Raw genomic sequence first — 20,223 nt, 5'->3', positions numbered from 1 at the left:
CTAATATCAAGGAAATGAAGTACAAATGTTTGATTTTCTTCTTGGTTACACACAGCAAGTGACTCTCTCAAATAAGTGATGCCAAGATAAGAATTAGGAAGATTGCTATCGTTATTGTGACCTCAGGCGAACTCTTCAATTAGAAGTGTATTACATACTGGTTTACATTTACAAATCTGTATGCTACATAAAAAACCCTCTATGCCTAGGCTCAGTGAAGATGTCCCAGCCCACACCCATGTTACAAGCCAGGATGTAGGCAGCTCCTGTAGCTATCTGATGGGCTTTGGCATATGCACAGGCGTTCTGCTTCCTTTTTTTTGGAAAACACTGCTGACCAAAGAGAATTAGCTGTGCTTGTTAATTATCTCTTTATGGATATCAGTGTGTTCAGAGAATTTTCTCTCAACTCAAAGACCACTTGGTGTTATGGGTGAATGCTATGAGGTAAAACCTCTTTCATCTGATCTTCCCTGTGCTAGTTTTGGCAACAGTAATTCTGGCAAGATGAATATTGGGCAGTCAGTGTTTAAACATGCCATGAAGTCACATTTTTAAATGCTTATAAAGGCACTAATTGAAAATTGGAAATAAATTGCCAATCTAAACCAGTAAAACAGTGTTTGCATGTACTCAACTACAGCTGAGAGGAAAAAAGAAGAAAAAGGAAAGAGTGGAGACTCACTTCTAAAGTGCTTAAGTTACTATCAGTCTATGGAGAAATTAACACGTTTCTGTTGTTTCAGGAAGAAAGAAAAACAATTCTGTGAATTCTACAAACTACTGTACAGTAGTTTGTTTCAGATTTCTACTATTCTGAAAATTCTGTACTATGCTACTTTAGATGAAATATTGAAGTCATTATCTGCTAAACTTATTTACATTCAAATTTTATTCAGTAGAAATTACCTTGTTAAAGTTTAGTAGAAAAATGACAATATTTACCAATTGATGTAGTCATGAATCTATTCTGGAATGTCAGACTGAATACATTTGCCTCTTAAAATGTGTTTACAGGATTGTCATTAGTGTTTTGTGATTATATTAAGAACATACTTAAACTGAATACTCTGTAAACTCACACCATCTAACTATGGTGTTTTTACAAAGACTTTTTTTTCTCATTGCTTGTATCCCCCTTAACAGCTTTATCATCTACTCTTGATTTCTAAGCAGTGCCAAGGCTATCTTTATCTGTGAAAAACTGTAAGATTTAAGAAGCAGTATTTTTTGCAAACCGTATTTCCAATCAAAACTTCAAGAGTCTGGAATGGATCCCAGACAGTTTGCGTCTAAACTATTTATTCATCTGGAACATGAACTATGCATGTATTAAGAATCAGAAAGATAATTATAGTCTGTGAAATGGATACAGCAAGACTCACAGTAGAGAGGAAGTAAAGAAAGGAATTTGGAGGTCAGGAATATACAAAGAACACAGTGATGGGCTGAGTAAATAGATACTGAATGAAGAGTTTACAGATGAAAAGTCTATTAAAATGACTGCATTATTTTGTGTGGAAGTTGAGGATAGTGCTAGAAGAATGTTGGAAGCAGAAATAATTTATCTGCCTTAGGTGGAGCTGCAATGCTGAGTAAGATCAGGAAGCAAAATGTGCAGGCGTGTGTACAACGCAAACCTCTGTCACTGAAGTTCTCGCTCTCCAGAGCAGAACACAGAAAACACATGGTGCTTTTCAACAGACTATAACTCAAACAAGTCTGAACAGATTTTCATTGCATCATATGACTGTTCCACTTCCAAATTTCAAAGATTTCTTGCTAGTCACTGAAAATGAACTTTTACTTCTGTATACTGGAAAATTAATCTGTACATGGGAAGCATGTCCCAACTGGAAACAGTCTATACAAGTGGTTTGATCCCTGTGTGAGGAGGATGTGCCTGTTTTGAAATAAAGAGGAACTCTTCCTTACTCAGAGAAGCTTATCTGCAGTTTGCTGAAACAAACTCGTATTACCTCCTTCCCAAGAAGCTCCTTTCTTTTCTCATCTGCTCTCTTTCTGTCCCACCCAAAGCATTACAACTATAGCTGTTTATCGCAATCCTTGCATTAGAAAGAAGAAGACATTGTAAATAACCAAAGGTTTCTTTTCCTCACATCCAACTCTCAAGTTTTCATAAAATACAATATCAGATCATTTATATGAGAAAATTACCAATCAATATTTTAATTCTTCTTCTTCATATGAATCTGCTGTTCAAGATATCTCAATCTTGTTGCCTTCCATTAGAAATCTAGGTATGAGCCTTTAAGCTTAGAAAATACCACAATACAACCTCTTGAGGCAGAGGTTTGTACCATTAAAGCATGTGTAACATTTGGACAACCACTACCATAACTACTTGCTGAACTAGCAGTTCCCTAGGTCTGATGGCTTCCCTATTTTGGAGTAACAGGAGATTGATAACAAGGCCCTTTCTTAGGTAAATCTAAGGACCAAAACTTGTCCTTATGGATTAACCTGTACCACATTGCTGGCATTCTCCCTTCAACTAATTACTGATGTTGGTCTTGCATGTTCTGTTTCAACACAAATTTGGCAAAGTGAACTGGTAGGCCTAAGCAACATAGAATAAGAAAAACTTATTATTTCATTCCTTATTCACATACTCGCAAACAAATGTAAAATCTAATGACATGTGAACTAGAGAAGCTTTTCTGGAACAATTTTAATGACCCAAACATTCATCAGTCAATCAAAGTTCAAGCCTACAAGCCAATCATTTTGCATATTAGGTGACTTAGGGTATATTTATACAATGCATTCTCTTGTTTCTCCTGTGAAGGCTTTAACTCAGACAGCTGGTAACAAGAACCTGGCACCATAACATGGTTGAAAGTGCTAACACCAATACTATTGATCCATAAAGAGGTCAGTATATCCCATATGAGAAAGTACAGATAACTGTGCTATATTTTTGGTATGGACACAGACATTTACATCAGTTTTAAAAAGTTATTTAAGGATCTCAAAAGAAGTGTAGCCAGCAGGTCAGAGGAGGTGATTCTGCCCCTCTATTGCGCTCTGGTGAGACCCCACCTGGAGTGCTGCATCCAGCTCTGGAGCCCTCAGCACAGGAAAGACGTGGATCTGTTGGAGTGGTCCAGAGGAGGGCCACAAAAATGATCTGAGGGATGAAACACCTCTCCTATGGGGTTGTTCAGCCTGGAGAAGAGAAGGCTCTGGGAAGACCTTATTGCAGCTTTTCAGTACCTGAAGTCAGCTTATAAGAAAGACGGGGACAAGCTTTTTAGCAGTGCCTGTTGCGACAGGACAAGGGGCAATGGTTTTAAACTAAAAGTGGGTACATTTGGACTGGAGGTAAGGAAGACATTTTTTACTATGAAGGTGGTGAAACACTGGCACAGGTTGCCCAGAGAGGTGTTAGATGCCCCATCCCTAGAAACATTCAGGGTCAGGTTGGACAGGCCCCATTCATTACAGGGTAATTGGACTAGATGACCTTTAAAGGACCCTTCCAACCCAAACTACTTTATGATTCTATGATCTCAACTTACCAAAAAAATCTAGTTGCTATCTTGTACTTGTTTACTTTAATGAGGCTTACACATTTTCTGAGATTTGTAGAAGTACTGAGATACATACTTCCATCCTTAAGATACCTAAAATCCACTGGACTAGAGAAGATTAATATTATTTATAATATTTACTATATTTGACAACTCTTCCCTAATAAGGTTCCAGCATTAATAAATTATTTAGTTGCAATGGTTCAATAGCACTTCAAGCACTTCAAAGTGCTTCAATAGCATTTTGACCCCTGGGTTTCCAAACACTTAATAAATGAACTTCTAAGTCCCCACAATAACCCTTTCATACATTTAAGGCAGTAGGCTTACCCAAAGAATCAGAGAAATGCCAACAAAACTGTGAGGGTGAACAAGAACTCTTCAGCCACAAGCAAACGTTAGACAATGTGAAGATAATACGCTGCAAATAACTTTGTATCAAATTGAAAGTACCACATCTTTTGATATACTCATGTAAGTTTGAGTTTAGTTAAGCCAGTGAGAATGGCAGCTGTTTCTCTTAAGAAAAGTAACAACAGGGATTTATTAGTCACCATGATTGTCTCCCATCTTTCATCTTGTCACCCAAGGAGCAGCTGTGTTCCTTGGTATCAGACATAGATCTAGAACCAACACCCACCATGGGACAGAAACATTGAATTATCTCTATTATTTTCATATCTAGATTTCTTCCTTAAAAGTGCAGTCTTAGCATAACATCTTACTCAAAAGATCATGAAACAACATGATGGTAAAACCTGGTGTGATAAGGCTTCTACCATAAGCAAGACAACTCTGTTTGCTTATTATCAAGAACCAACCGTAATCCATGAAAAAATAGATATATATTACCCTAACAATGAAAGTCTTCCTGGTCCAAAGTCTTATTGCATGCCACTGCAGCCTACAGTAGCTTTATTGCCAGTCTTTCATTCTTTAGGAGACTGGTAGTACAAGAACTACAACTGGAAACTAAGAGACTAACGGCAGCACAAAAGAAAGGCGTGCGGTAAGCAATTATAGTCTGAGGCAATGAGATGTCAGTCTTGACTACGTCACATCATGATCCATACAAGCTTGCACTCTAAATTGTATTCTGTGATTTAACTCTTTTTACTCTTTTTGCTTTTTACTTGATACTTTCCTCAAGTTTCCCCAGGTGTAGTTAAGGACTGTCATTTCCTGCTTTCAGATTATATAATCACTCTAGGCATTTCCCCACAAGAATGTGGTTGAAGCTTTAATTCTTAGATTGCTCTGTGTCAGGAAACTGCCCATCTTTGTTTCTATATCGTGGTCAAATTCAATAAAATTCATTTCTTTTGGCAGTGAAGAAACCAGAAATTCTTTTAAATTTATTTGTTTTTTATTATTGTTGTCTGTACTAATTCAGTTGCCTTATCTTCCACACTTCATAGCTAACATGCCCCAAATGAACAACTAGTAAATTTCTTGTGTCTATACAATGATTCATTCCTTTGCTATTGTCTAATTCTATCAATATTCTCTCCAATCGTAGTGCTTAGTCTATTTATTCTCTCTTGGCAATTCAGACACATACCCATTTCATTTTCTGAGATTCTTACCATTCGTATGTGATTTTACATGATTTGCAACCTCATACTCAAGAGCTCCATTATGGAACTTTCAAAGAAAGCTATATTTGCAAGAAATTTATATCGTCATTCAAAGGTCTTGGCTGCATTTGCAAAACTGAAGTTGTTAAGTTGGAAGGGGTTTTCCAGGTTAATTTTAATCAACTATGTCAGTGAATATAGGTGTTTGATTTTTTGAGGTGTTTTGGCTCTTCTGGTTTTCTAATCAACCAGACTTGGTAACACCTGAATTAAGTAATGTCCACTGGCATTTAACTAAGCTGCATCTCCCCATAACTGCAATATGCCCCTCCTGGTACTGTGGAGGCATTTCACAAGCAAAATACTGGGCAGTACGGGTGGATGGATATCCCTCCATAGGACAGTATGACGATCCTTGAAGCACATAACAAAAGCCTGTCTATAGTTCTGTACGTGGAATTAACTGGAAAGATGAAACAACACACAAACGACTTGCACGTGGTAATGAAACTTGACTTCCAGTTCATTCCTTTTCTGCTGGTCTGCATATGTTTTTATAATAACTAAAAGGCTATGAGAGTTGCAAGTATCAAGACTCACACCTGTTTCAATTTTACTTAATCAACTTATGCTTCATGAAGTTTACCACAATACAATGCATTAGAAAGAAAAGAGGACTCAGTCAGACTAACTTCATTTCTTAGAAACAGAAAAAGTAATTAAAACATTTTCAAATACTTAGAAGATGACAGTGTGGTAAGTAACAATCTGCACACATTCTTCAAGAGCAAATACCGTGCTAGTCTAATTTCTGTTTGTGACAAATAGGTCTCACAGGTAGATGAGTTACAGAAATGCTACATATGCATATCCCAGATTTGTCACATTCAAGATGGTTCACTGTGCTTTCCTGTTCTGATATAACTACTGCACAGTCAGTGTAATAACAGCTGGGCAACTGTCCTCAGTGGGTCACTGTCAACCTGGAAAAATCCAAATAGTATGGTTCAGGGCTTTTGCTACTGTTCTGTTTTCTCCTTAAAGACTGGGATGCTGGAATTGAGAGTGTGTTTCTGTATCTGAGAAAGACACCAAAGTGGAAGGAGCTCTTGGAGATTAGTTTCAGAAGGCAAAATGACTTGGCATGCTAGGGAAAGGTGTGAGAAAACATAGAACAAAATACTGTGAAGACAAAGCAGATCAATAGATAAGGCAGTAAACAACCACAAAAATACACCCTGGAAGAAAGCCGTTTCACAGAGGAGGATCTATGGGTAATAATAAATCAAAATAAACCAAACAATGGTTGCTATTGAAAACCACGGATATTTAAAGATGAGTAACACAGTTTACGTTTAAAATAATTCTTTCCTGCTTACTAGAGGAAGGTAAGGCTCAGCATCCACTGTATCCACTTTTGAAAGCCATCCTTTAAAAAAGATACGAATTGACTGGAAAGAGTCCAAAGGAAAGTATTAAGAATGACCAAAGGTGTAGCAAACATGTACCATGAAGAAAGACTTGACAGAACCTGGGTGACTTACCGAAGACAGTAAAGACATAATGGTGTACAAATGTAAAATATAGCTGCAAAGAGGAAAGGCACAAACTGTTCCACCACAGACAGGAAAGAGTTAATGGACTTAAGGTGCATTTAAAAAATGCAGTTTAACACTAGGAAGGTTAAGGATGAGGACAGTTAAACACTCAGCAGACTGCCCAGTGAGGCTGTGGAATCTTCACCAGGAGAGGTTACTAAGAATAGGATAGGCAACCATCTATCCAGACTAGTTTAAATATAATTGATTTTGCCTTGGTGCGGGAAGTTGGACAAGATGACCTCTCAGTGTCCTTCACAGCCCAATGCTGTATATTCTTACAAAAGAACAATTTATTGTTGAAAAACAGTATGAAGTTAAGCATTTATTTAATTTGCCTTTTAAAAGGACACAACCCTGCTTCAGTTTTGAGAGTGCTGTAATATTTAACAATTAGGTTGAAGCTTACCAAATAATGCTTCTGACTTTGCTAGGCTCTAAAATACAGCAGAACCTCTCTTAGCTATCATTATCAATTATTCTCAAACTCAGCACATCTTGGTATCAATTTCAGTGAAAGCCCCTCACTTCTCAGCAAAGACTTAGCAACAACAAAGTTGCAACAGGACTTTACCAATACATATATAAAGAATAAGAAATTAATGTACAGTTATCAAAAGAAATCAACCAAACACAGCTTGTGAATCAGCATTATTGATTACTTTATATACACTCTTTAATCCCCTCACTCCTTTACCTGTCACCTGCAGTTGCAATTGTTATTTATAATTTTTCTCCTCATTGCTCATATGGTTTTCCTACACAGGCAACAGATCAGCCGTGCTGTTGCAGCAAAACTGTCAGCACAGTGCAGTCTCATCTCCCTCTGTTATTTATTAGATCTTCTGGCTACATTTGTTGAAAAAAGCCTCATCCCTTCATGTATCACCTACACACTATAACTATCTTGCCTTTTAACTTATTGTACCATGTTCTTCTCTACTTAGTCGTGGCGGAAGAAATTGCATACTTTATTCAGAAGATATGTGGAAACACAATCACTTGTGATTAATAATTATGCTAATTATGCAAAATTATAACCATGCTTTTCCTTAAAAAGAAAAAAAAAATTCTGGCCATTTCTTATCCACATAACTATCTTTACATCGCTGTTGGTAAGAATGTTTTGTCACCTATTTTTCTACTAGAACCACATCTCACATCAAAGCATCTAAATATCTTTGAAAGTCAGGTCCTACATGTCTGAATACAGACATCTGATGGCAAAGAATCCTGAAGAAAGTGAAATCCTGTTTCTCAGGCATAACTCATAAAAGCAGAATTGTAAAAGTTTAGTTACGTTAGATACTGTATCATGGGCAGATCAAGCTGCTGCTAACAAGATGTTAGCTGTTTGACCGTTTGACAATATGCTTTTTCTTCACTTCTTATCATCCTGTGAAAGATGTTACAGCCAAGTTGACAGTTATAATGTATATAATGTGCAGCTTGCTAGCTGCAAAACAGAAAAGCAGAACACAGAAATGTGTCTGATTTGAACTTCAGGAAACCATAACGGCCCTTTAATTTTTGCAAAAAAAAAATATCTCAGATTGTAATGAATGAAAGAAAAACTTAATTTTTCCACAGGGTTAAAAGCTAATTTCCTTTAAGTGTGTGTCATTCGGGAGAATCAAGTACTGTGTATTTTTAATTTTTGGCAGCAACCTTCAACAAATGAAACGCATGCTGGTTTGTGTATGTATCCGAAATATCCACAGACATACTTGCATGTTTAAAAATAACTCACTACTATCAACATTAATTACGTTCTTTCAACACCAGTTCATGAAGGGTAACCTATTTTGCAAGAAGGCTATATTAGTTTTGTCTGTGTTACAGCAGTCACATCCACAGCTCTAACTTTCAACTCTTTATTTGGATGATATTTTAATAAATGGATCTAGTAAATTTGTCTATCATTGCAGCTGGTGGTTGTGGCTTTTGCTTTAATTTGCTGGCCACAGCAGCACTGAATTCAGTAATGTGTTGTGATATTTACCTATGGAACATACAAAGGAAAATGAAGGCAATGAGCCAAATTTAAATTTACAGCTCCACTTACTGAACACAGCTGAAATCGTGCTGTTATGTGTATCATTATGTGCACAGCTACAATATGTTTCATCAGACAAACTCAGCTTTATGTCTAATCCATGTAAAGGCCACTGGCTAATATGACACGCATATAGTCTCACCACCACTCTGTGTCACAGTAGAATGTCCATATGCAGAATGGAAGATATTCAGGGATGAATACTGTCTTCATATACCGCTGTGTATCTGTTGCATAAGGCAGGTGTAAGTGCCTGCCAGTGGAAGAGGTGTGTTCAAGGGGTGGTTCTGAAGCCATTTGGGCCTCCAACAAGTACATCTGTGCCTGGAGATGACAGTGATGTCTTCAGTGATGTACTGAGGTTACTGACAGAAGTTTATTGAAATTTGAAGAAGATTTGAAATTGGTTACACTCTAGGTTATAAAAAATACTATAATGCTAATATGGAATTTATTAACTTCATATGTTTTCTGTCAGGTTTTACTTTTCAGAAATCAATGATAAATACTGTAATATAGGTCACATTTTTTGTGAATAATCATAATCATAATCATATTTTGTAAGCTATCATGGTGTAGCCTACTTCAAATAGTCACAACATAACTCTTAAAAGGTCAACATTTAAACTTTGCACAATCTCATTTCTAGGGAGTACAATTTCACCATCTATGACCAAAGTAAGAATCTTACAAACACTGCCACAAAATTTCCTCAATCCTTTTGCATAACAGCCAAGTACACGATGCTGTGTATAATAAACATGTGTACTGCAAAATATGTCATCTTCCAAAATAAATTCTGAACTCCCTTTAACAGTCTCCACCTGTTAACAGGTTGGAGAACAGGGCAAGATCAGATTCATTACACTAAGGACTCAAGGGCCCAGAACAGAAAGTCTTGCCTGAGAAAAAAAAATATTTCATTGTTATCTCCTGCATTTTTAATAAATGAAAAATGGGTCAGATATGAAGAGCTGTATACTGCAAACTGTAGTGCAAGAGGATCATACTACTGCTTTGCCTTCCTCATGGACAAGGCAAGGTACACTGACCTTGGGATTCCTCTTGTATTGTATTACATACAATGATTTAAAAAGAAACTCCATGATTAAAGCTTTGAATTTAATCTGCCAGATGACTGACTAAAGATTTCAGAACTGCAATAGCATTCACAATTTGAAAGTCACTAAAGCAAAACGCTGAGGAGACAATAAGGGAGATGAAGGTGTCATTCTAAACCCAGACTTGATGTTCTGGGCATGTGAGCTTACTCAGAACCAAAAATCTAGGTGCTTGTCTTCATTCATACTCCTTTTGTGAAAGGATTAATTTGAAAATTCTTCTGGAGAATAACAATATACAGAATGTTGTTAAAGAAAAATAATGCCTTAAAAAGTTTCCTCTTGTAAACGTGACAGGTGCAAATCCCCCAGTAGTCTGAGTTCAGAAATGGGAGCAATTCCTTAGAAATTAATTTTAAAACTGAAAGTTATTTGGGGTAAAGACTGAGGGGGAGAGGAACAAACTTAGATTATGACTACAGTAAAGCCCTTGCATGCATTGGGATTTTGTACTGAGCGTTACACAGTACTGACTAGGCCATGCCTCAAACTATTGTGCAAGATACCATCAAGCTGAGCTAACTATAAATTCCATTTTGGCTACTGTAACACCAGTGATTTCTTCAAGTACAGTTACAACAATCATGCCTCATGTCTCATGTCTCTCGTAGATACAGTTTTGTCGGCAGGTATTTGCTGTAAGCCTAGCTTTAGTTTACTTTACAGGCTTTTCATGGAAAGCCTGCAACACAGACTTCAACGTGATGTACAAGGGGAAGACACATTTTACTTCTATATAGCCCAGCTCTCACTGTTGGTTACATATGACCGTGCTGGAGAAAGAAGTTTTATTTTTCTTATAGCTGTTTATGAAATAGCAGCAGCTTGGACAAGGACATAAAACTTGGCTAAGCGTGCCCTGACACACCCAAGAAGAGCTCCCAAAATTATCACTGTACTAATATGAATTGAAAGGGAAACAGATGTTTTTATAAAGTGCCTAAGCATCTCTCTTCAATTTGCAAGGCAATAAGCAGCCTTTTGTGACAAAGCATGCAAGGAATGGTGTTGCTAAAACAAACCAAACAGGAATAAAGTTTCTCTTGTGACTTCTGATTAGCAATATAAGTGAACTATTGGAGCCACATTCTGTGCCATGATGTATCTGCCTTGGCCCAGCAAACTGCCCTTGAAATGAACCCTCTGCTAACAGAAAGCTTGTGCTACAGCAACACTTCTGCCTACTGCTCTCTGTGATTAGGGATTGCAGTTAGGACAAATAAGAAATGAGGCAATCAGAAAAGGGGATTAAAACTCTCAGACCTACTTCTGAGCAGGCATAGTTTAGCATTTTTTCATCCTGTACAGTACATATTCCATAGCAATTTTGAAAACAGTATCATTTAAAAGTTAACATCTGCTTAGCTGGTAGCACCAGATAAAAGCTCTCATTTGTAATGAAAACACAAATTTGTTATTGCCCCAGTCAATAACTATTGACTTGGTAGAGCACTTCTGCTTATTACAATAAAATCCTTTTTCTTTTTTTGCTCTATAGTCAATGACACTGTAATGGAAGGTATTGCTTACAACCTGATGCAATATATATCAGCAGCTGCTGGAAGTTAATGACTAATGGTTACAAAGAGGAAAGCATGTGCTAAGAACAGCATTACATGTCTATTAATCAAATTTACTGCGTCCGATGTGCCTTTATAGGTTAGTGGAACTGTAATGCACATCAGATAAATGGTTTCTGCTGTTATTAATCTAAGTTTTAACACAAAACACCTTTTAATCATGCTATCATTACATAAATAATTTGGCTGGGACAAGGGTCTGTCTCACTTTAACAGTACACTTTTTAGTTTATAGGAAATTTCAGTCCTGTGTTGGCTTGTGCGTTCCTAGATTTAGGATTTAGTGAAATGCAAGGTAACTGTTCTGCTCCCAGCTGAAGCCACATTATTCTCTAAATACCACAGATGAGGCAGTATAAATGCAAGGCAACAACCTAAAGACAAATCTGCAAGAGAAGCATAGCAGAATAAGTGTGTCCATTGCTCAGCCTGACTCCTAGCTTCTTCCCTGCAGCAGAGCAGTACTGCACAACTTTGTCCTTTACACTTTATATAACTTGCACTGTCCATGCCTTAGGGTGAAATCTGTTGATAATTCAAGTATTTTTTAAATTCTGTAATTATTGCTGTATAGTTGTTTTTTTTTTAAACTGCCTGACGCCAAAATATTTTTCCAAACTTTCTCTACTTATTTTATATCTGAGAGAGATGCATATGACTGTAACACCTACTCCTTTTATATTACCTCTAAGCAAACGTTCAAACAACAATAATAAAGTTTGCTGACTCCTTAGAGAAAAGCAGAACAGCTAATGATGACTTCCTGACTTAAATTTGACTATAAGCACTTTTCCTGTAGAACAGGAACAAATACTCTAATGTTGGAGCACTGATTTATCTCTTTGTTTCTGTTTTGTTAATGCAATCTTCATTTCTCTCTAGACTGATGATGATACATTACAGAAAGAAAATTTATAAACGTGGCAAAGATTGCCAAGTAGATTACACTGTACTCTGGGTGCACCATCTAACTGGATTTAAACAGTGTTGTAAATCACAGCCATTAGCCTTGTTCAGAAATGAGACGCTACTAGATCCACCATGTGGATCCTAGTCATACCTGTGATACTGGTTCATAAACTGCCAATGTTGGTCAAGACTGGTGGAATTTAATTGCTGCTATACTGGTCATTATGAAGCAAGGAGCTAAATTCAATTAAGTTCCTATACATTTACATCTCTTGTCAAAGATCTTCAATGCTGCTCAGCCAGGATTAACTCCTGTACTTGTTTGTTCTCAGCATGGCAGTTACTGATGGGAGAGCGATGGAGGACACTAAGCCATATCTTTCCAGAAGCCTGCAACATAATGGATTCTGTTAGTCTAGTAACCGAACATTCCTAAATAATAATGAATTTACCCTTGCAATACTGTGTGAAGAAAAAAAAAAAAAAGATCCTTTTCATCTTCATTTAGAACCACAGGGAGACAGATTTGAATAAGGTCATCCTGTAAACCTATTGAAATTGCATGCCAAAGACACGAGTTCAGGAGCTATAATTTCCTCTGTGTTCTAGTATGTTGTGTTTTCCAAACATAGCTTTTGTTATTGTAACAAGGTGAAAACAGGAAATATTAATAACATATTTGTTGTATTTATTGTGACGGTAAGAGGACATAATTGTTTTACACATACAACACTTGACCTTTAAAAGAAAAATATAAGTACTGCAAATGAGCAAAAACCATGGCTTAGTTGAGGCAACGATTAATTTTGCAGAGTGTAACTCACGAGTTTTTTAATTAATTACGCAAAAAGTTGGCATTAAAGAAATTACAAGCATGTAGATAATACTTTTACTTAATATTTAAATGATAACTAGATATTTCAGCATTTCAGAAAAGCCCATAACCCTGCTAAAATTGTTAGATTTCGGAGGCAAGGGATATCTCCTGGCAGCTGCAATAGGTATAAAGAGCAAGACATTACATAGTTTATTCTGGAATTTTAGTGAATCATAGTGAAGCAAGTGTACAGTAAGTTTAAAAGAGTTTACATTTTATTTCTTTCAAATAGGAAATTGATCTCTTCTGTACCAAAATCCGTAAAACGCAACCAAATAAATAGTGAGTGCTTGTGGGAAAAGACTATAGCTGCTACCTGACACAATCATTTGACTTCATTGTCTGCTCAGTTACATTTACGATTTTCTCTACTGTATTCCACCTGCCTATAAGCAAACTCTACAGTGCTATTTCATAATAACCTGTAAAGACTTTATTTGAATGAGGAGGATTTTTATTAAAAAATAAAAACAAACCATTTCTAGTTGAAAACAGATAGGCTATGAATTTCCTATCATGTTCCCAAACTCCACAGTTACTACTGCACTTTATGATTTGGATAATTTCTGAGAATTGCAATCCATATTGAATGTGGAAGTAATGCTTACTTTTGATACTAAATGACACAGAATGGGAAAAAACAACAAAAAGCTATTTACAGTAACTTACTTTTTGTAACAACTCCTTCAAGGCGAATTATATTTGGGTGATCAAATTGTCCCATGATACTAGCCTCTCTCAGGAAATCTCGTCTTTGCCTGTCCATATAGCCACCTTTCAGAGTTTTAATTGCAACAGGTATCTCTCTTTTTCCTGGTGTCTTCAGACGTCCACTGCATACTTCTCCAAACTCACCTTAAATAGACAAAATAATTGTTAGATCATCCAGAGTGCCTGAAGAGCTACAGTACATTTTGTGTTGCTGAACTTACACACCTTATATTTCAAAATAACCTTCAATAGCCATCTTAAAGGCTGTCTTTTTTTAACAGTTCAGGGTTATAGTCATTGTCAGTAAAAATATTAAAGAAACTCACACATTGCGTAGAAGTGCATGAAGAAACAACGGATGGAATATTCAAGTTCCTGAGTTTCATTACATCCCAGAAAAGCGAAACATTCAGCATTACCTCACAAAAAATAATCACCTTTCCTTTGTGACACACTGTGAGATCACAGGGACTTGTACTTTCACTGCAACAGCCAAACCATCTGCCCTCTGCAGTGTGGTTCGTCTTGCTTAACTGATACTTTGAGACTGAACTTTGGTATCAATGTATTTGTGATATTTACTGAGTGTGCAAGCTGAGTCATGCAGAAGGAATGTAATGGCACTTAAGATTTTAATTCCAATGATGACAAAATACCTATCTAAAATATCTATTTATAGCAATTTCTATCTATCGGGGTGTCATGCACTAAGACCTACATGAAAAGAAATGTCGTGAGAATATCAGAATACTTGACTATCCTTCAATTGTAGAAAGCATTTAAAATGTACTTACTGCTATTATGCCCCAGAAAAGCACTTGCACATGATTTATTTAGGTGGACTTTCACACCTACTTGAAATTAATTACATATATCACTGCTCAGACAGCCAAAGGCCAACAGTTTCAGCAAATCAGGACCGAGTTGCTTAACAAGAGGAATCTCAAAGCTCGCTTCACCTGATGTTCTCTTGTGTATGTAAGGGCCTCTGAAGAATGCATGTGTCCTCGCATTCCTTTTACACATTTACTGATGAAGTTCATACAGAAATCACAGCTGTCCTCTGATCTTCAAGCCACTCAAAAGTTATTTAAAGCTCCTGACAAATATACTCAGGATGCCTGCAGTTCAGTTTTCAATGGGTCATAATTCAGTAAATGAAAAACAATGCTCACGAAAATATTTCAAAGCACTTCTCAGTGCAGGGTACTTCCATACTAAAACTAAATTCTCTACCCCATTCATTTTGGAATCGGAACTGTTGAAAAGCAAAAAAGGAGTCATAAACAGATATATATTTAACTGGAGGCAACAATTTGTTACCCCCTCCATTGAGTGCTGTCTGAATTAGTTTTCCTTAAACTTCAAGGAAAGAACAAAAGAAAGCAAAATAAGACAGCTCTAACCTGTAACAGAGTGTCTTCAAATATGAACTGAAGCTAGGAGAGGCCTTAAAGACAGAAGCTTCACTTTAGAAAATTATAACTCCCTGTTGTTATAGGATTAGAATGGATATTGTCATAAAGCTTTTATTTCATTAGATTCTGTCACTTCCACTAAAACAAAACAAGATTTTATTAGCCAATAAGATCCAGGAAGAGTGGAGGAATTAAAAAAACAATTCCATAGCTTGTCTTTCACTTCAAAAACAGAGACATCATCAAGTGCAAGACTACAATTAACAGATGCTGAACATAACCTCAGAATAAATTAGCAGCTTCTTAAACAGCCAACAAAAGCCAAGAGTCCTAGGTTGTCTTTCTATCCAAAAGCCCTATTTGTTCTATTTCTACCTAATTTAAAAAAATAAATCAAAACATGTGCTTCCCTGAAGATGTGTGCATAAGTGTGAAAATATATGTCATCAGACTAATGCTCTGGGAATCTTTTGACAAAAGGGGAAGTTGGGTAGGGAATCTTCCTGCATGATTTTGCCCCTTTAGCTTTTAGAAGGGTCTCCTCAAAAGTTTGGTTCCCTGACAACCACCACTAAAAAAGTAGTAGCTAATTTGGACTTCTAAAGTCACACCATTAAAAAAAAAAAGTCATGAAATGTGAATGTTTTGAAGGAGACATGGTATATCAATCTTCTCTTCTGTGATACCACCAGCAGTGCTAGAACATATCTCTAAGGCCATGACCTTATTGCAACTTACTGTCTTTCAAACTTAAATGCCTAGAATGAGAACAATTTTCTGATTTCTTTCTCTTAAGGAAACAGAAAAGCAAAAATACTACAGCCTTAATATCCAGATTTTTAAAGGGATTTCATGATCAATAAATCTGCATAACTGCAAAATCTCCTTTTTGAGAATAATTTCGAAAGCATAGGTTATAGAATAAATGGGTTTGCTATTATCAGATTATGTAAGAGTACTAAAACTTCAGAATTTCAGAAATAACAGCACTCATGTCTCAGGGACTGTAAAGGACTGTTCATCAAGTGTTTTGAAATGAATTAAACTGAAGGAGGCAAGTGAAGGACTTACAATCCCAGGATTTATTATCTGTACAACAACCAAAGCAGGGTAAGGAACATTGTGTCTTCTCCCTGACCTGTTTCTTTTCCCTTTTTGGACGCATAATCTGTACAGGTAGAAAGAAATTTCACTCCCCTTGGATATTGGGATTGATAAACTGGTGAACATAAACAAACAGCAATTTTTTTGTAACATGATGTCAAAGAGACAGTAAGTGAGTACCAGGTCACAGAACAGTAAGTTACTACATTTCGAAACCTTAGGTATGCGTAATAATTTCCAGTTCTGGTTTAGACTAGATGGAGATCAATGTTATAACTTAAAGCGTTGAACTATTTATACTGAGAGAGTTTGACAAGATTTCATCCCAGAGTATTTTTAATACAGTTTTGTTCAGATAAAGAATTTTGAATGGTTTTAAAGTCAAAGGGAATGTATGCAACAAAAGGGATTTTTAAAATCTAAGGATCTAAGTCTCATTGCTCAAGTTTGAAGATAAACAAGACAAGCGTTGACCCTGCAGCAGAAAAGGTCCATGACTGCATGTGTATTAAGTAGAAGCTATGAGCCAGATGTCAATGAAGTTGGCATCTTTCCTTGCTCCAGGGAAAAAGCTGGTGCTAACTAGAGAAAAAGATAGAGTTCATTGTCTGTTCATTTTTAATAAAGTGTAAATAATCCCTGGTTTAATGATACAAACCCCGCATGTCTTACTGCATGTTATACAAAAAGAAGCTAATTGAGCAGTCTAGAAACTTATCCTGTGCAAACCATCCATCCCTTTTCTCATTCAGTCGTAACTTATATGTTATTTAGAATGAAACAGGAATAGTCACTTATAAGTCTGATATGCAGTCTAGTATTACTACATTGGATCAAAACAAATGTCTTACAACACAGACAGTTGCTGTTGATAGAACTGAAAGGTCACAGCACCAAATACAGCACAACTCGTTTTCCCCAGTTTTAGTCATTAGACCTGTGGGAGAACTGGCAGAAGATTTAGATTATAGAAAGAATATAGAGCGCTCTCTGTAAAAAGACAAAGAGGTGGCCTCTTCCTTGAGTTTCACCATTTTAACAAAGAAAATAAGAGGATAATAGTAACTTTTAAGGCAGTCATGACGAAGCACCTCTGGGAATTCCTTCCATGAAGAGATGCTGAAGCCTTAAACCAAAGAGCAAGAAGGGATGGGGCAGAAAAAAGCATTATGGACAGGACAAAATCAAATGATAGGATAACATGTCAGTAGGTGCCATAAGCTCAATATGAAGAGTGTCTGAAAGGGACCATCTGAAGAAAATCTACAGCAATGAATAGATGGCAAGTTGTGGGACTGGCAAAAAGGCACCCAGTGATCTTTGTAAAGAACCAATGGGAGATCTCATGGAATACTTAATACTAGTGATAAAAAAACTCAGCCAGGAGTTTTGAATCAAAAAATGTACAATATCAAATTAAACATTAGTAAAACTTTGTCATAAGTAGTGGATAAAATAAAAGGGAATGGTCTAATCAATTTCATCACTTAAACAGTAACTACTGCTAGAATGTGAACTTCATTAATGCCGTTCGTTTGATTGATGTTACCATGAGAAATATAAGCTAAGCACTTACAAACAGGTTCTGTTTTGTCTTTGGTTTTGTAATCTGCTTGCTATTATGAATTTTTATCAAACTGCAATTTCCATTTTGGTTGTAAACTGTGTCCCCTACTACCTTTACCCTCCAGCTTGAACCAAGATATCAGGAGAAGTTATTCGAAGACTAACAGAAGAGACCGTTAACAGCTATTAACATGGATAATCTTTCATTCAATCACAAGGCCTACAAAACAGTATTTTTTTTTTCTCAGATGAACCAGATGTAAGGTAGGAGATGGGAAGCCACTCAGGGGAAGTAATCTGACTACGTATCTGTCTTGAATCTGGATTTATGTGCAGATATTGTTACTTTAATGCAGAACTCTTGCACGCAGATATTGTTACTTTAATGCAGATCTTTTGTGTCTACACATGGAGTAAGTAAAGCATGAATAATTTAGAAAGGACTTTGCAAAGTCTGTATTTTATTTGCTTTATCTTCACCAAAGCACCAGAAGGAAGGATAGTAATTCAGAGAGTTTGCGGATGTACTGGAACACCAAAAGCATGCCAGAGGGGAAGACTGGGAGAGCTGAGATCAAAGTTTCAATTAACTGGCTCTATAAAATATAGTGGCTGCATTAAAAAATGTCAGATCAGGAAATGTCCACTAGAAGAACTTGAAAAAGGATTTTAACAAGAGATTGCCCTAACTCCTTTTTTTCTCAAAGTAATCTTGCAAGCTCAGCATCCTTTTTTAAATTGCTGCCGCTTTGCATTTCCTATTATTACCTGCCTAATGATATGAACTTGCAGTAGGAATGTTTATTAAATCTACAACTGAATGTATAAACATTTTCTTTTTATTTTGGCTATGATGTCTTCGACTGTTGCAGGCCAAGTGTCGTCTTCAACTTTGTAACTACTAAAGGCTATTTTCCAGTCTGCTCTTACTGCTTGAAGATCTTGCTCCTTTTTCAGTTTGAGCATTTGTTGCCACCTTCTCTGAACCTGTTTTTAGTATCTGATGGAAAAACATCACTATGTGGAGCAGTCAGTGTGTAAGCAACAATTTTAGATATTTGCTGTCTTTTTTTACATTATGTAGAACTACCCTTTTGTTACTAGTACTTGGCACCAAAGGAACAGACCAAATTGTGTATGACATGGCTAATAAATGACTGCAGAGAAATCCCAATATCTTGTGCAGCATTCAGATGCACCAGTACAACAGAGCATAAGTAGGTAAACACACTCAGGGACTCCCAGATTTTGCACTTCTAAGCAGACACTGAAATAGAGGACAAAAATAATAAATAGGAAGTATTTGTTTTTCAAGACTATAGTGTATGTGTATCTGAGGTAAGTGAAGCCGTTAGGAGATTTAAACTTTTAACAGTGCTGTAATCAGAAGAGACATCATCAGTAGCTTCAGCTGAAAATACTGCTTCTGATTTGATGGTATCATCCTCAGATAGATTACCAAGCAGCAAATAACGTTATGTACACTTCCAATTCACATCATCCGAGATTATAATTACCCAATACTTCAAAAGATAACTTGGGTACAGAGTTAGGTGAGCTGAAAAAAGAAACTAGAAAAAACACTTGCCTTCAGTGTCAAAGCCATCTGCACTGCAACTAGTGAATTGTCAAGCACTTTTTGGCATGACTTTTTCAATTGAAAAACCAAACTGGAAACTGCTTTCAGGAAAAGATCAGTTTCAAAAATTTCTTGACCAGAAATGCTAGAAAAAAATTTTCAAATATTTGCAATGTTCCACTTCGACATTTTCAAAATGAAAACTTGATTAGTTCTAGAACTGAAATAATTTTTTTTGAAAAATTAGTTACAGAAATTAAAAATGAAAATCATTGACCAAAATAAAATGTTCAAACAAAACAAATTTAAGAAGTGGATCTACTAATTAACTTCTTAAAAGATTTTAATGTTTCATTTTGTATGAGATTTTAATTTTTTGTTTCATTTAGGTGAAAATTGTAAACATCTTTTAAAAGCAATTCTCCTGTGATAACAACTCTGTTTTATATCCAGTTGCAATGTTTAATACAGAATTAGAGAGAAGGCATAAAGAACGTTTTAGGACCGTGGTGAATTATGCTGACATGTTATGTCCCCTAGCAGCTATCGAAGAGCTCTGTGAGAACTTGTACT

General features: G+C 36.3%; 1 protein-coding gene across 3 annotated transcripts in view; it reads right to left on the bottom strand.

Moving 5' to 3' along the window:
* Positions 1 to 20,223, bottom strand: part of EPHA6 (EPH receptor A6) — a 520,098-nt gene that overhangs the window by 107,180 nt on the left and 392,695 nt on the right. For all 3 annotated transcript variants that reach the window (XM_064468758.1, XM_064468741.1, XM_064468750.1), the window contains one exon: positions 13,942 to 14,127. In XM_064468758.1, coding sequence (XP_064324828.1) covers positions 13,942 to 14,127 — 186 coding nt within the window. The remainder of the gene's footprint in view (positions 1 to 13,941; positions 14,128 to 20,223) is intronic.

Source organism: Phalacrocorax carbo, chromosome 1 (assembly GCF_963921805.1).
Source record: "Phalacrocorax carbo chromosome 1, bPhaCar2.1, whole genome shotgun sequence".
In the NCBI taxonomy this organism is placed as follows: domain Eukaryota; kingdom Metazoa; phylum Chordata; class Aves; order Suliformes; family Phalacrocoracidae; genus Phalacrocorax; species Phalacrocorax carbo.
This window is presented reverse-complemented; position numbering and strand designations above follow the sequence as displayed.